Source organism: Manis javanica, chromosome 2, assembly GCF_040802235.1.
Source record: "Manis javanica isolate MJ-LG chromosome 2, MJ_LKY, whole genome shotgun sequence".
Taxonomy (NCBI): domain Eukaryota; kingdom Metazoa; phylum Chordata; class Mammalia; order Pholidota; family Manidae; genus Manis; species Manis javanica.
Window position 1 is genome coordinate 210,508,273 of NC_133157.1, and position 18,038 is coordinate 210,526,310.

The 18,038-nt window shown below is 35.0% G+C and overlaps 1 protein-coding gene across 1 annotated transcript in view; it reads right to left on the reverse strand.

Annotated features, from left to right (window-relative positions):
- Nucleotides 1–18,038, reverse strand: part of LOC140845721 (serine/threonine-protein kinase TAO1-like) — a 51,087-nt gene that overhangs the window by 18,571 nt on the left and 14,478 nt on the right. The window contains exons 8-12 of the mRNA XM_073220555.1: nt 10,362–10,455; nt 8,722–8,803; nt 6,227–6,394; nt 4,180–4,383; nt 540–776 (exon numbers count right to left, since the gene is read on the reverse strand). Of these exons, the coding sequence (XP_073076656.1) occupies nt 540–776; nt 4,180–4,383; nt 6,227–6,394; nt 8,722–8,803; nt 10,362–10,455 (785 nt within the window). The remainder of the gene's footprint in view (nt 1–539; nt 777–4,179; nt 4,384–6,226; nt 6,395–8,721; nt 8,804–10,361; nt 10,456–18,038) is intronic.

An 18,038-nucleotide genomic window follows, 5' to 3' on the forward strand; every position in this document is an offset into this window, starting at 1 on the left:
GGTTCTTGCTCCCACAGCAGATCTCCAGGGCTGGGTGTTCAGCAGTCCTAGGCCTCCACCCCATCTACACTCCATTTCTCTTCCTTCTTCCAGTGAGCTGGAGTGGGAGAAGAGCGTGGGTACCTCCAGATCATGGCTTTGGTATGTTACATTTTTTGAGGTCTGTTCTTTTCTCCAGGTGTAAGCAGTCTGGTGCTGCCTTCTTTCCTGTTGATCTTTTAGGGTTAGTTGTATTAACAATATTTTCATATTATATGTGGCTTTGGGAGGAGGCCTCTGTCTCACCTCTCAGATCGTCATCTTCAATCTGATCTACCTGACTTTAACCACTGTTACATGATAAAACTGTCAAGTTATCAGGACATAATTCCATATTGACTCAGCACTTGATATTTTACCTATTATATAAATATTGCTCCCTTTCCCCAGTTGACTTGCTAATTGTGGGGAACAGATACCCTAACATCAAAATGCCATCTTGGTTAATTTTGAAATAGTCACAACTGAGAATAAATACATTAGTGATACTGGTCAGCTACCTGTTTTTCCACTGCAGCCTCATGTTTCTTGATAAGTTTCTTCATTTTTGCTGCAAAGGTGTTACGCTGAGTTTCAAGGTCTTTCTCTAATCTGAGGCGATGCTCATCCATCTTAGCCTTTAACTTCTTTTCCAGATTCATGAGCTGTTTCTGATGTTGCTGTGTCATTCTCTTACAGCCAGACATTTGTTCTCTGAGCTGACTTTCCTGCTCACGTTCTGGCATTTCCCTTGTAACCTACAACAATGGAGAGGAAAGAATGAAGTAAAACCAAACCTTTTTATTTCAAAACCATCTTAGACCAGTCTACTATCAACTAAGTAGGTAACTCATGTAGGAGATCCCACTCAACAGCTTCTAATAAAATTTCATCTGAAAAAGCAGACAAGCTAGCTGGTTCTAAAATTTAAGTGGGAATGGAAAGGACCTAGAATAGCCAAAGTTTTGAGGGGGTATGAAAAGTTGGTAGATGTAAACTTCAGTAATCAAAACAGTGTGGTATTGGTATAAGGACAGGCTGAATAGAGCAAAGGAACACAGTAAAATCTGGAAACAGACCCACATATATTCAGTCAATTGATTTGCTACCAAAAAATCAAGTTAATTCAAAGAGGAAAGGAAAGTGTTTTTAACAAATCCTGCTCTAACAACTAGTTCTCTGTATTCAAAATAAATAAATGCTTAATCATGCTATATACAGAAATTAATCTGAAAAGAGTCACTTGACCTAAACCTAAAATTCAGAATCACAGAGCAGAGAAAACACAGAATATTGTCATGTCCTTGGGATCAGCAAATATTTCTTGGGTATGACACAAAGAACACTGATTATAATAAAAAAATGTACAAATTGGATTCACAATAAGAGGCAAAATTCAGATAATGTAAGATTAATCATTTAAAGTGAACAATTCAGTAGCATTTAGTATATTCATGATATTCTGCAACCACTGCCCCATTGTAAAGAAAAAAAAGTACAAACTGGATTCTTAGAGACAAAATTCACATAATGTATGATTAATCATTTAAAGTAAACAATTCAGTAATATTTAGTATATTCATGATGTTCTGAAAGACTGCCTGTATCTGGTTACAAAACATATATAACACTTCAGAAGAAAACCCTGTATGTTTTAAGCAGTTGCTCCCTAATCTCCCCTTCTGGTAACCACCAATCTATTTTCTGTCTATGGGTTTACCTATTTTGGATGTTTCATATAACATGTGACCTGTTGTGTCTGGCTTCTTTCACCTAGCATGTTTCCAAGGTTCATCCATATTGTATAGGATGTAACAGTACTTCGTTTCTTTTTATAGCTGAATAATATTCCACTGTATGCACATGCCCTCATTTGTTTATCTATTTATTTGTCACTGGACCTCTGTGTTGTTTCCACCTTTTGGCTATTGTGAATACTGCGTTTATGAACATTTGTGTATATGCATTTGTTTAAGTACCTGCTTTCGATTGTTTTGGATATATATCTAGGAGTAGAATTGCTGAGTCATGGGGAAACGCTGTTTAACTTTTTGAGAAACCATCAACTGTTTACCACAGCAGCTGACATTTTACATTCTTACCAGCAATATACAGCAGGAGTTCCAATTTCTCCACGTGCTCCCTAGTTTTTATTTTCCATCTTTGTTTTTGTTTTTCTCTTTTAATAGCTAGCCATCTAACAAAACAGCCGCAGACTCACAGAGTCCAAGAAGGGACTAGCAGTTACCAAAGGGAAAGGGGTGGGAAGGGTGGGTGAGAAGGCAGGGAGAAGAGGACTAAGGGGCATTATGATTAGTACACATAGTGTAGAGGGGGAGACGGGGAAGGCAGTAATAGCACAGAGAAGACAAGCAGTGATTCTATAGCATCTTACTACGCTGATGGACAGTGACTTCAATGGGGTGTTAGGTGGGAACTCAATAGTATGGGTGAATGTAGTAACCAGTGTTGCTCATGTGAAACCTTCATAAGATTGTATATCAATGATACCTTAACAACAACAAAATAACCGGCCATCCTAGTGGCTGTAAGGTGGTACTCATTGTAGTTTTGATTTGCGTTTCCCTAATGACTAATTATATTGAGTATTTTTTCATGTGCTGTTGGCCATTTGTATATATTCTTTGGATAAATGTCTGTTCAAGTTTTTAACACATTTTTTAAAATTGAGGTATAGTTTATATATTAATTTGAATAGGTTTTTGGTGGAGTCTTTAGGGCTTTTTTTATGTAGTATCAGGTCATCTCTAAACAATGACAATTTCACTTCTTCCTTACTAGTGTGGGTGCCTTTTATTTCTTTTTCTTGCCTGATAATGTAGCTAGGACTTCCAATACTCTGTTGAATAAAAGTGTTGTGAGTAGGCATCCCTGTCTTATTCCTGATTTTAGAGGAAAAGTTTTTAGCTTTTTCATGGCCTTTACTCATTTTTAGTGGGTTGTTTGAATTGGATTTTAAAACTAAAAATTTTAATTTATCACAGACGGAGAAAAAATATTTACAGGACATATCTGAGATAAAATACCTGTATGTTTCTTATGAAAGTCAAACATACATATGCCCTATGACTCAGCCATTTTATCCTATGTATTTGTCACAGAAATTAAAACATCATGTTCAGAGACATGTACATGTTTGTAGCATCTTAGTATGCTGATGGACAGTGACTGTACTGGGGTATGTGGTGGGGACTTGGTAATAGGGGGAGTCTGGTAACCACAGTGTTGCTCATGTAACTGTACATTAATGACACCAAAATAATAAAACAAATAAATAAATAAATGAAAGTATTTATTTCATCTTCCACTTGCCCCTTAGCAACCGCTAATCTACTTTCTATTTTAGATATTTCATATAAGTGGAATTCTAATAATATTTGTCCTTTTGTGTCTGGCTTATATCACTTAGCATTTTTCAAGGTTCACTCATATTGTAGCATATATTAGAATGCCGTTCCTTTTCACAGCTGAATATATTCCATTGTGTGTATATATATGTGTATATATATATATATATGTGTGTGTGTATATAAATATATATATTGTGCCTAGTAACTTCTGGTAATACTGAAAGCAGTGAAGTTAAAAAGGAAGCATTCCTATCAATTGTGAAAAGGAGTTACCTGAGCTTCCAATGTTTTCAAGAAAATTTAAAATCTTACACGTGAAAGTGTAGCAAACATCCACATTTCCTAAACTGAGAAGTTGTAATTTTCCACAATTACACCCAGTTTTATTTTTAAAATGTAAACATTATGGAAAACGCAAAAATCACTTTTCATTATCACCCACCTTAAACCTTTCTCCACGTCCCAAAGGCAACCACTATCATTAATATCATGTATACTTACTATTTTTAAATACCTTCGTTTTCATCTAACTTCAAATAATACATTATATGGTATTTATTTATTCTAAGATTTAAAAATATTCTTTTTGCATTCTCAAAACATGTTTCCTAAATGCAAGCATTAAACTGAGAATTAAAAAGCCTTTTGCCATTTTAAAATAAGCTGCCTAAAATTATGTTCCAAACTTCTGATACATCAAAGGAAAAAACCCCCAAACTCTTAAACTAACCAGACTAGGAAAATTAGTTACCAAAGTTGAAATTTTTTTCACTAAAATCCAAATACTCACAGGTTTTGAATGGATGGCAGTATTATTAGATACGATTGTGTGGATTCCCTCCATCACGTCTAGCTCATTCTTGTTATCCGAGGCATCTGGAAGAATATTAACCCTACTGCTTTGACTCCTGGTCCTGCTGGACACACGGGGAATAGACTGATGACTTCCAATATTGTGCACTGCTCCTGTCTGTCCAACACCGTTATCTTGGTCCTGAGGGAAAAGAGTATTAGATTCAAATATCTTTATCTCCTGAATTCTTGATTATTAGCACCTATCACACTGCTTGGCACACACAGTCTTCAGAATGTTAGCGGTCTATTTTGAGAAATTCCTTGTATTTGCCAAGACCAGAAAGTTTATCAGTTGTTAGCTGACAGATTTAAAAAATGACCAACAAGTAAATACCAAAAAGCCCAACGAACTATGTGAAAAAGTTAATCAATTCAGAGTTATTTCCAAAGTGTTGTCTTTTCTCTAAAATTTTTGACATTACTTTGAAATCCATTTCTACTATACATCTCATGGGGTATACACAGAGATGCTGCTCATTTCTCAATGATTCCAATGGTGAAAACAAACCCCAACCTTTTTTTAAAATTCTATAAACATTCCTTTTAGTTATTTCTTTTCTTCTCAGAATATAGTCTTTAGCCTAAACTTCTTCACTAATTTAATATTAATTCCTATCTATTTTTATGTAAAATTAAAAATTGTATATATATTTAATCATAATTAGAAGACTGTTCTTCCCAAGAAACCCGGCAAGCTTTGGTATCTGGGCACCAATATTATAGTCTTACCATACCAAACCTCTTTAAGATATGCAGAATAATAAATACAGACCCATGGTATATGGAGGATCTTTTCTTACATCCACAGCCTTAAAAAGCTGCTGTTATTCTAATGTTTAATGACATTAGAATTTTATTTCACTTTACTAAAGCATTTCATATACCTAAAATAGCCCAAATTTTCTAGTGACTACTGTTAGAACTAAAAAAACAATATCAAAAATACCAAAACTGTATGTAAGAAAGTCTTCTATTTTATAGTTCATTAATTATGTAGTGTCATTAAAAAGAAAAGTAACTACTACTCCTGTTTTCAGAATGCAGGGATCTTTCTCAATAGAAAGCAATAAAAAAGAATCAAAGCTTTGGCATTGGGACATGAGCAAAGAAGAAAACAGAAAATACTTAGACTAAAAAAGATAGCTCCACAAATCATAAGCTTTATATTTTCCTTTGAGGAAGTTCTTTAACATTTCTACTGCAAATTTGGAAACATGGCAACTTGGAAACAACTTGGTCTCAAGAGTAATATATGAATCTGAACCCATATGCTTCTACACTAAGTTAGTTAACCACTCTGAGCATTACTTTCCTCACCTATAAAATGAGTATTTTAGAACCATGTAGGGAAATGAATCCCTATACACAACTGAAAAGAATGAAGTGTTCTTAGTAACAGAATAAGAATGCTTGTAATTTTTTTCCCCCAGAATAAATTTAGCTAAGTCACATGTTTTATTTATTTATTTATTTATTTATTTATTTATTTATTTATTTATAAAAAAGCAAGAAATTTCCAATTTAATAAACATTTATCAAACATTACACAAAAGGCACTGGGGGAAAGGTTTATACAATAAACAAGATAAGGAGAATGGTTGGTAATTCTAATGGCTTCTCTGTGAGCACCGTCAACTTCCAAAGCCTGTAATTTCAAATATTTCCAAAAGCGTGTCCCATGCCATCAGACAATCAGGCAAAAAAGTGTTCAGTAGACCAGAGTTTTGGGAGGGACTAGATTAAATAAAAGTTGAACAGGTTTCTCTAATAAAAGACTTCACAGAGCTTTACTAGCTAATGTACACTACCAAGAGGTTGGTTTAAAGAATGCAAAACCTTTTTCTCCACCTGGGACCTCAAAGAATCACTGTGAAGACACAATCTGGAAACCACTGATAGAAAAGATTCCTGGCAAGAAAAGTTCCATAAGGAAAGAAGCCAATAAGGAGACCCCAATACTTGAGCCGTTTCTAAGTTATTACCTTTTCTTCCTGTGCTTCTGCTGCTGGCCCTTTATGTGCCTCCTGGGAAAGGACCTTCTTCGTCTTTTCATTGCGCAGATTTTCCAGCACTCTTTTTTTCTCTTCCTTTGCCCTTTGAAGGAGATCTGTTACCACTGCTGTAGGGCGCTCCCGAAGAAGAAACGGGTGCTGGTTAAGAGTAGAAGGCAAAAGTCAGGTTGAGACCTATATATTTTTTCATTCAGAACAAATGAATCCCTTCTTGGACCCTAGAGTTACTATCCTAAATAATTATAGATAATGCATGCAATCTATAGTTATCTAATTCTGCTGTGCTTTTTACTTCTTATATTTATAAAATTTAATTTACATGTATACACTCTGTGCCTACATAACTTCCCCTGTAGTTTTTATGAAAACTTTGAACATGACACCTTTGTTGGCCAAATGAAAGGGCAGAGTTGAAATAATCAGAGTCTAAGTAAACATTAAGAATTAAGTCCAAATAGAGCCCTAAGTAAATGCTTACAAATTCTTAGAACTGGTCTCATAGAGGAGACACTATCAGTTCTGAATTACATTAGATTTCAACAGGAATGTATTTACTGACGGTGAATTACATAACATACTACTTGGGTATAATGGGTTCTTTATGTTGCTTAAATTAAACTTCATAAAACTCTAGCAGTTGATTAAAAGACGTTACGTATTAGTGATTTTTACCATTAATATTTCATAAAGCTTAACATTATCCAATGCAGAAAAGTAGAAAGAACAATTCTGTAAGATTATCATTGTTACATTTGGTACTTTTGGATATTTATTTCTTCTCAGAAATTTTCCGTGTATAGATTTTGTTTTGTAGTTAGCACACAGATTGCAGAACGATGACTTGTGCACTGGAGTTCATGAGATGATCTTGAATTCTTTTAAGACTTTTACCTCCTTTATTAGCTCAAATTTATTTCTTCCCTGAAGAGTTGTAACTATATATTATTTGCTTTTTATTGCTGTATTATGTTATTTCAACTCATAATGCCTACAGACTATTTCATCAAATGTTCATGCCAAAATTACATAACCATTATTCTAATTCTGGATAATTATTTTCAATTTTTCATTCTGAGATAAATAGCCCCATACAGTAAGTCACTTTTTTCCATTTTATTTTTTTCCTTATGTCAGACTGGGTCACTTCCCATAATGTCAATATACAAAATGGACCAGGTACATGAATACATATGCAGGTTTGGGATCACCCAAGGTCAAGTATCCACTCCTGGTGGGTTGGGTTATTACCAAAAGAGCTTCTTTTGCCTTCATTAGGCAAATGTAAGAAGCCAGTCACATTCTTCCTTTTCCTGAACCGTAGCTTGGTATGTACCACTATTTATAATATTCGGTCTTTTTTATCTGAAAATAATATATCTTGTAATTCTAAGTTATTTAAAAGTTCTCTACAAATGGATCCTGCTTATTTTTCACTTACATAATTCATAGCTATACTAAACCTTTTGTTGCTATTGTGAATACATAGTTTTTGGGCTTTTATTTGAGACTGTAAGTGTGCTTAGGGCCTAGAATTCCCTAAGTGTTACTGAAACTTTACACTGCTCTTCTACATACTGTAGTTGCAAATAACCCTACTGCATATGTACATGGTCCTTTCAATATCCTTGCATATTGAACTGCGTGTAGGTGAAAATAAACTGAACTTCTTTGAAATTCTAAAACATTCATGCTGAAAGTCTAATTTTCTAGTGAAAAATCCACAAAATTCCTTAGGGTCACAACTGCTACTCACTAATGCTTTATCTAGATCTTTAAAGAACTTCATTAAATTGAACAATACTATTATTGCTATTAATAAGATGTCAACCTCTAAATGAAAACATTTTTGAGAACAGAAAGCATATACTAATAATTTATATAAATTAGATAGTCAAACCTATTGAAAAATGAATAGAATTCACATTACTTTTAAAATATTTTCATTGCTAAGTTAGAAAAACATATTTCTCAAAAGGAGACAAAAATGTTCTTTTGAAATCTCTTTTCTCCCACAGTATTTATGTAAATGTATTACACATCATTTCTCTTCCTTTCATATTACTTTATATAGGACAGATTGATATATAAAGTATGGTAGATACAAAAATGAAATCCAAAGTTAAACTATGCATTGCCACCTCTGAAATGAAACTGTTCCACATGAGTTAAAATTTGTAGTTGTAACTCATGAATATATTCTTGCACATATAAAAATTAAGTCATTTAGTACTACCATATTGAATATTTAACTATATATTCTATTCAGACATGGTAAAAGCAGTTAATTTTGAAAACAAATGAAAAAACTTAGCAACTAAGGAAATTTCCAAGAAAGAATGGTATTACAAAATTAGTATTTTAGCAAAACCCAGTACAGTGTACTTAATACTGATTCAGAATCAAAGAAGAATAAAACACATTCTTTAAAATAATTTCCTAGGTGTAGAAAACAGAGTATAACTGACCTTTAAAAGTTCTTTAGATGTAGGGCGATCTTTAGGGTTTTTCTGGAGGCAAGACTCTACAAAGTTGCGAAAAGAACTGGACCTATTGTAAAGGAAAGTATTAAGTGAACATATTGCTATTTCCTTTAAAAACACATCCACAAATCAACGCATGTCCCTATGGCTGGGAGGGAGAATAGAAATCATAAAAAAAAAAGCAGACACAATACACTATATATTTCATCATGTAAGTCTATGAAAAGCTATGCAAACCAACTAATGAATCTTTACCATTTTCCAAAGATAGATTTGCTCACATTATTTTAAAATCCTGCTCTCATATACTTAAGTATCACAACTCATTCTACATTGAGGTAAATTAGGGAAGTCAATCATTTTCCTTTTTGCATTCAAATCTAAGATAAATTCTTCTTAATATTTTTTTTCTTTTCCCTAGCCACGTCTATTTCTTGCTTGACCCTTGAATCATCTTCCATATAGCAGGTTTCAGAACATCACGCTATTTGTTTTGAAAAGAACATTTTTTATACCTAAGTATTTAGTGTCCTTGAGCAAATGGACAAAAGTTCCAGAAAACAGTAAAAAATTTTTTAAAGATTAGAATTCTGTAACATACTATTATATAGTGTTACTGATGAGAGTTCAGTAAGGCAGTAAGTAAAAAATATTCCATCAATGTTTGTCATCAATATTCAAATAAGATTTAATTCTTTTATACAAGAATTCTGTTTTGAATCCCCAAAGTATCAACCAGTGTAAAGACAGCCTGTGTTTCGTGTATTTATTATTCAGATGTACCATAATAAACTCTGAGCCAAGATTTCTTTAAAACATCTCTACAGAAGCAGCAAAGACCTGTGAACTTGTCTTAATAATGTAATGATAAAAAATAAATTATTGCTAATTTATGCATATTACTTGTGAATTTTAAAGTATCTGTTAAGTATTTGTTAAGTACAGTAGGTAGTCCCCTAGAATGTTTCAAATGCTAGATACACCTGAAGACTTTCCCATTTAAATTTTCTATCACTGATAAAAATCCTTCTTTCCTAAAATTGTCCATGTGTTCTCAACAAACTTCTTTACATGAATAACAGTATTATCAAAGAAGCACTAGGAGATGCAACATCAAAGCACATTTGGAATAATAAATCATAACAATTAGAATCATCCAAAAATTATGAATTATCTGGTAATTCTGATAAATTATCAAATCATTTTTACCTAAGTTTTATACCATATCAATCATAAACCCTTCCCCAATCAAATATCTGTACAGGTTGTGGCAATCTATATATTGCAGTTTTAAAATATGAATGTTTAAATCATGCTATTTATTATAAAATCAGGGTTGTATGTGTCACTAAGGTATAAAAAATATATTACTTTTTATACTAAAGCCATACTTTTTGCTCCCATGTAGCATCATCTATCTTTTATTTCTGAACTGAGTCACATATATGCTATGAAAAGAAGAGATAATAAAGGATAAACATAATGTAAGGAAAAAATTAAGCTATTTTAATATTTCTTCAGGTTGTATACGCTTCACCTCATTGACATGAAATCATTTTGATAACATTATGAAAAAGTATTTAAATTTTACCATGTTGAACAATATATCTCTCAGCCATACTCACCATTCATTAGACTGTAGTGTAGGGGGCTTATTTCTGGTTATGAGATATAAGGCACGCCTTACATTCATATCAAATAAAGGAGGCTTCCTTTCCGCTATAAAAGAAATAAAACTTCCTGTTAAATATGTGCCTGTTATATAGGAGCATGGAAGCACTGTTAGTTTTTTTTTTAAATAAACCCCAACTTAGGAAAAAAGTTGCAAGTAGCGTTCAGAGAACTTAGTTAAGTGAGTCAATAGAGAGGAAATTGCAGCCCTGATGCACATCTCTAAATAGTGTAATTTTCCAATAAACAAGAACATTCTAAGAGAACCTAATAGTCATTAAATCAGACCATTAATATGAATACATGACTATTATCTAATCTCAAGCTCCATTGTAGTTTCAATCAAATGTCCCAGTAATGTCCTTTGTAGCAAAAATGACCTTTGATCATCTGCATCCTTAAAGGAAATTCTACATTTTTTCTAAGTTTTAAACTTACATAGAATTGTTCATAAAATATCCCTATAGTCCTTTCAATATGTGTAAAATCTGGAGTCATGTCCCCTGTCATTTCTGATATTGGTTGTTTGTGTCTTCTTTCTGTTCAGTCTAGCTAGAGGTTTATTAATTTCATCAATTTTCCCAAAGAACTAATTCGTGATCTCATTGATTTTCTCTATTGTTTTCACTTTCTATTTAATTGATTTCTGTTTTGATCTTTTTGGGTCTCTAATTGTGTTTACTGTGGATTGAATTTGCCCTTCATTTTCTAATGTTAAGGTGACAGTTGAAGTCATGACCTTGACAATTCACAAGTACACAATTTTGACTCTCGAATATCCCTCAGTTTGGCTTTGTGCTGTCATTAAATTTAGTTTCCACATCTCTGGCAGGAATATCACAGAAGCAAGTGTCATGCTTTTCTCAGTGTATTCTATGATGATCCTATGGAACAGGTCTATAGTTTCAGATTGTCTTGTCATTGATGGTGTTCACTTTGATCACTTACGGCCATTCCACAAGGTTTCATGGTGAAGTTTCACTTTTTTCCTTTGTAATTATCAAGTATTTGTGAAAAGGTACTTGAGTCTATATAAATATTCTGTTTTGCATAAAGATCATTTTATTCTCTTATTGTATAGATTTAGATTCTTCATTTAATAATTTATAACCTGCTACTATCATTTATTTTGATGTTGAAATTGTTTCATTTTTGAGCAGTTGAGAATCTTTTTAGCCGACTTCTGCCTTTCCGGCATGGCTCCATCATTCCCTGCTCAGCTCCTTGCTCTCTGGCCCACTAAGATGTTCCAGGATCATCTTATGCTTTCCCAACTGTAGACACGGCTCCAAGGAGCTGTGGCAGGCAGTGTGCTCACTGCTACTGCCCGTGTCACTTCTCTTAGATCCTGTCAGTGGATAAAGGAAGGGAACACACGCGTCCCTCATCTATTTGTATTCATACTTGCACATTAAATATCTTTAGTTGTTTATTGAAAACAACTGAGTTCACTACAATATCTCAAATCCAATGCTATAGTACTATTTATTCGAGCCTTCTCTTTCCATTATTTGTAGCACCCTTCTCGGACAGTAAGAAACCTCACTCTCATTATCCTTAATATATTTGATGACTCACCCCTGTACATAGCCAGTCTCCCATCTTGGCCACCACCCTTTCCCTTTTTCCCCTTCAAGTTTTCAAACCCCATTCCAAGCCTGTCTACAGTGTGAATGTCCACTTCATCCCCTCAGTTTCTGACACCCCATATAAACTGGATCACTTTCTGCAGTGAGGCCCTCCTCATCGGCCCTCAGGAGGGAAGCCCCCTTCCTTTCAATCAGGCACTGCCACTGTGTCACGTGACCCAACCCCAAATGTGGACGTGCTCCTTGGCCTCTGACACCCCATGCTGGGCTACTTCCAGGTCTGAATGCTTTGGTTACCCCACCAGGACTCTGAATCTCCAAACTTGACTGCCACTCTCCCTGCACAGGTTCTGCTTCCACATACAAGGCATTCTGTCTGTGGGAACTCCCTCCTCTCCTCACAGGACTCTGACACGCCACGCCGGGCTACCATGGCTCAGCAGGTGACATGGACACCTACTTTATACTGTCCTCCCAACAGCTTTAAGAATGAGTAGTTTGATCCAGGAAAGGGAAGGGATTACTGAAGAAATTCTTAATGAATAAAATAACTTGTATTTCTACTGTGATTTATAAAAGTATTCAAAAATTCTAAGTGGTGTACCATCAATATATCAAACCAGAGTGTGATTTTTGATCTGTCATTTACTATAAAGCTGAACATCTGTATTTACTCAAAGAACACTGAACTTAGCTAAAAACGATGGAGATTTACTAAATCTAGACTGCGGTAGCCTTCAGTGGATTCAAAGGATATTTTCCATTTCAAATATTTTTTTAATTGAGGTATCATTGATATTCAATCTTATATTAGTTTCAAGTATACAACACAGTGGTTCAACAGTCACCCATATTAAATCCTCACCCCCAGTACAGCAGTTACTGTCAACATAGGAAAATGTTACAGAAGCAGTGCTTATATTTTCCATGCGATACTACTATCCCGGTGACCAACTTATGACTGAAAATTTTTGTGCCCTTTTATTGCCCTCACCCTCAACTACTCACCCCAATCCCTCCCCCACAGTAACCACCAGTCACAACTCAGTGTCTATAAGTCTACTGCTACTGTGTTCCTTTTGTTTTGTGTTTAGATCCCACAAATAAGTGAAATCATATGGTATTTTGTCTCTGCCTGGCTTATTTCACTTAGCATAATACCCTTGAGGTTGATCCATGTTGCAAATGGAAGGATTTCTTTTCTTCTTATGGCTGAATAATATTCCATTGTGTATATGTACTGTATCCAGCACAATTATCATTTAAATATGCAGGAGGGATTAAACAATTCCCAGACAAGCAAAAGTTGAGGTAATTTGCCTCCCACAAACCACCTCTACAGAGTATCTTAGAGGGACTGCTCTAGATGGAAGCACTCCTAAAAAGAGCACAGAAGAAAACACCCAACATATGAAGAATGGAGGAGGAATAAGAAGGGAGAGAAATAATCATCAGACTGTGTTTATAATAGCTTAATAAGCGAGTTGAGTTAGAAAGTAAGGTAGCAAAGAAGTTAACCTTGAACCTTTGGTCACCACAAATCTAAAGCCTGAAATGGCAATAAGTACATATCTTTCAATAATCACCCTAAATGTAAATGAACTGAATGCACCAATCAAAAGACACAGATTAACAGAATGGATAAAAAAGCAAGACCCATCTATATGCTGCTTACAACAGACTCACCTCAAACCCAAAGACATGCACAGAATAAAAGTCAAGCGGTGGAAAAAGATATTTGATACAAACAACAGGGAGAGAAAAGGAGGTGTTGCAATACTAGTATCAGACAAAATAGACTTCAAAACAAAGAAAGAAACAAGAGGTAAAGAAGGACACTACATAATGATAAAGGACTCAGTCCAACAAGAGGATATAACCATTATAAACATATATGCACCCAATATAGGAGCACAAATATATGTGAAACAAATACTAACAGAATTAAGTGAGGAAATAGAATGCAATGTATTCACACCACTCACTCCAAAGGACAGATCCACCAGACAGAAAATAAGTAAGGACACAGAGGCACTGAACAACACACTAGAACAGGTGGACCTAATAGACATCTATAGAAATCTACATCCAAAAGCAACAGGATACACATTCTGCTCAAGTGCACATGGAATATTCTCCAGAATAGACCACATACTAGACCACAAAACGAACCTCAGTAAATTCAAAAGATAGAAATCCTACCAACCAACTTTTCAGACCACAAAGGTATAAACTAGAAATAAATTGTACAAAGAAAGCAAAAAGGCTCACAAACACATGGAGGCTTAACAACATGTCCTAAATAATCAATGGATCAACAACCAAATCAAAATGGAGATCCAGCAATATATGGAAACAAATGACAACAACAACACAAAGCCTCAACTTCTGTGGGACGCATCAAAAGTAGTCTTAAGAGGCAAGTATATAGCAATCCAGGCCTATTTAATGAAGGAAGAACAATCCCAAATGAATAGTCTAATGTCACAATTATCGAAACTGGAAAAAGAAGAACAAATGAGACCTAAGGTCAGCAGACGGAGGGACATAATAAAGATCAGAGAAGGAATAAATAAAATTGAGAAGAATAAAACAATAGAAAAAAAATCAATGAAACCAAGAGCTGGTTCTTCAAGAAAATAAACAAAACAGGTAAGCCTCTAGTCAGACTTATTAAGAGAGAAAGAGAGTTAACACACATCAACAGAATCAGAAACAAGAAAGGAAAAATCACAATGGACCCCACAGAAATACGAATAATTGGAGAATACTATGGAAACATATATGCTAACAAGCTGGGAAACCTAGGAGAAATGGACTTCCTAGAAAAAATACAGCCTTCCAAGACTGACCCAGAAAGAAACAGACCAATTAACAGCAACGAAATTGAAGTGCTAATCAAAAAACTACCCAAGAACAAAACCCCTGGGCCAGATGGATTTACCTCAGAATTTTATCAGACATACAGAGAAGACATAATACCCATTTTCCTTAAAGTTTTCCAAAATTAGAAGAGGAGGGAATACTCCCAAACACATTTTATGAAACCAAAATCACCCTAATACCAAAACCAGGCAAAGACCCCAGCAAAAAAGAAAACTACAGACCAATATCCCTGATGAATATAGATGCAAAAATACTCAACAAAATACGATCATACACCATGACCAAGTGGAATTCATCCCAGGGATGCAAGGATGGTACAACAGTCGAAAATCCATCAACATCATCCACCACATCAACAAAAAGAAGGAAAAAACCCATGATCATCTCCATAAATGCTGAAAAAGCATTCGACAAAATTCAATATCCATTCATGATAAAAACTCTGAACAAAATGGGCATAGAGGGCAAGTACCTCAACATAATAAAGGCCATATATGATAAACCCACAGTTAACATCATACCAAATAGCGAGAGGCTGAAAGCTTTTCCTATGAGATCGGGAACAAGACAGGGATGTCCACTCTCCCCACTGTTATTCAACATAGTACTGGAGGTCCTAGCCACGGCAATTAGACAAAACAAAGAAATATGAGAAATCCAGATTAGTAAAGAAGTTAAACTGTCATTATTTGCAGATGACATGATATTGTACATAAAAAACCCTACTAAAGACTCCACTCCAAAACTACTAGAACTAATATCGGAATTGAGCCAATTTGCAGGATACAAAATTAACACACAGAAATCTGTAGCTTTCCTATACACTAACAATGAACTAATAGAAAGAGAAATCAGGAAAACAATTCCATTCACAATAGCATCAAAAAGAATGAAATACCTAGGAATAAACCTAACCAAGGAAGTGAAAGACCTAAACCCTGAAAACTACAAGACACTCTTAAGAGAAATTAAAGAGGACACTAACAAATGGAAACTCATCTCATGCTCCTGGCTAGGAAGAATTAATATCATCAAAATGGCCATCCTGCCCAAAGCAATATACAGATTCAATGCAATCCCTATCAAATTACCAACAGCATTCTTCAATGAACTGGAACAAATAGTTCAAAAATTCATATGGAACCACAAAAGACCCCAAATAGCCAAAGCAATCCTGAGAAGGAAGAATAAAGTGGGGGGGATCTCGCTCCCCAACTTCAAGCCCTACTACAAAGCCACAGTAATCAAGACAATTTGGTACTGGTTCAAGAACAGAGCCACAGACCAGTGGAACAGAATAGAGACTCCAAACATTAACCCAAACATATATGGCCAATGAACATACAACGAAGGAGCCATGGACATACAACAGGGAAATGACACTCTCTTCAACAGATGGTGCTGACAAAAACTGGACAGCTACATGTAAGAGAATGAAACTGGATCACTGTCTATCCCCATACAAAAAAGTAAATTCGAAATGGATCAAAGACCTGAATTAAGTCATGAAACCATAAAACTCCTAGAGAAAAACATAGGCAAAAATCTCGTGGACATAAACACGAGTGACTTCTTCATGAATATATCTCCCTGAGCAAGGGAAACAAAAGCAAAAATGAACAAGTGGGACTATATCAAGCTAAAAAGCTTCTGTACAGCAAAGGACACCATCAATAGAACAAAAAGGTATCCTACAGTATGGGAGAATATATTCATAAGTGACATATCCAATAAAGGGTTGACATCCAAAATATGTAAAGAGCTCACACACACCTCAACAAACAAAAAGCAAATAATCCAATTAAAAAATGGACAGAAGCGCTGAATAGACAGTTCCCCAAAGAAGAAATTCAGATGGCCAACAGACACATGAAAAGATGCTCCACATCGCTTGTCATCAGAGAAATGCAAATTAAAACCACAATGCGATATCACCTCACACCAGTAAGGATCACCATCATCAAAAAGATAAACAACAACAAATGTTGGTGAGGTTGTGGAGAAAGGGGAACCCTCCTACACTGCTGGTGGGAATGTAAATTATTTCACCATTGTGGAAAGCAATATGTAGGTTCCTCAAAATACTCAAAATAGAAATATCATTTGACCCAGGAATTCTCCTTCTAGGAATTTACCCTAAAAATGCAGCACTCCAGTTTGAAAAAGACAGATGCACCCCTATGTTTATCACTGCACTATTTACAATAGCCAAGATATGGAAGCAATCTAAATGTCCATCAGTAGATGAATGGATAAAGAAGATGTGGTACATATACACAATGGAATATTACTCAGCCATAAGGTAAAAACATATCCTACCATTTGCAACAACATGGATGGAGCTAGAGGGTATTATGCTCAGTGAAATAAGCCAGGCAGAGAAAGACAAGTACCAAATGATTTCACTCATCTGTGGAGTATAAGAACAAAGGAAAACTGAAGGAGCAAAACAGCAGCAGAATCACAGAACCCAAGAATGGACTAATAGTTACCAAAGGGAAAGTGAGTGGGGAAGATGGGTGAGAAGGGAGAGATAAGGGTGGGGTAAAAGAAAGGAGGCATTACGATTAGCATGTAGAGTGTGGGTGTGGGCACGGGGAGGGCTGTGCAACACAGAGCAGACAAGTAGTGATTTTACAGCATCTTGCTATGGTGATGGACAGTGACTGTGAAGGGGTATGAGGTGGGGGACATGGTGAAGGGGGGAGCCTAGCAAACATAATGTTCTTCATGTAATTGTAGATTAATGATACCAAAAAAAAAATCAAACTGTACAATAAGGTATGTAGCCTGATAATCTAATCCTCATACCTAACACAAAGTATTAAGTAGTAGCGGTAAGTAATTCATGAATGCTTTAGAGACACTTCATAGATGGTAAATCTATAGCCATAGACATATTCTAGGTGTTTAACAAATACTCATTAAATATTAGACACAGATACCTCAAAATTACTACCACAGTAGAAACTATTTTGGACCTAATTTAATAAAGCAAATATAATATACCTAAACTAACACACACACACACACACACACACACACACACACACACACACACACAAATTGCCAAATAACCAAAGTGACAACCTTCATAGATTTATTGCTCCCCTTAAACACTGACATAAAAATAAAAATCTGTTATTTGGTACAGAA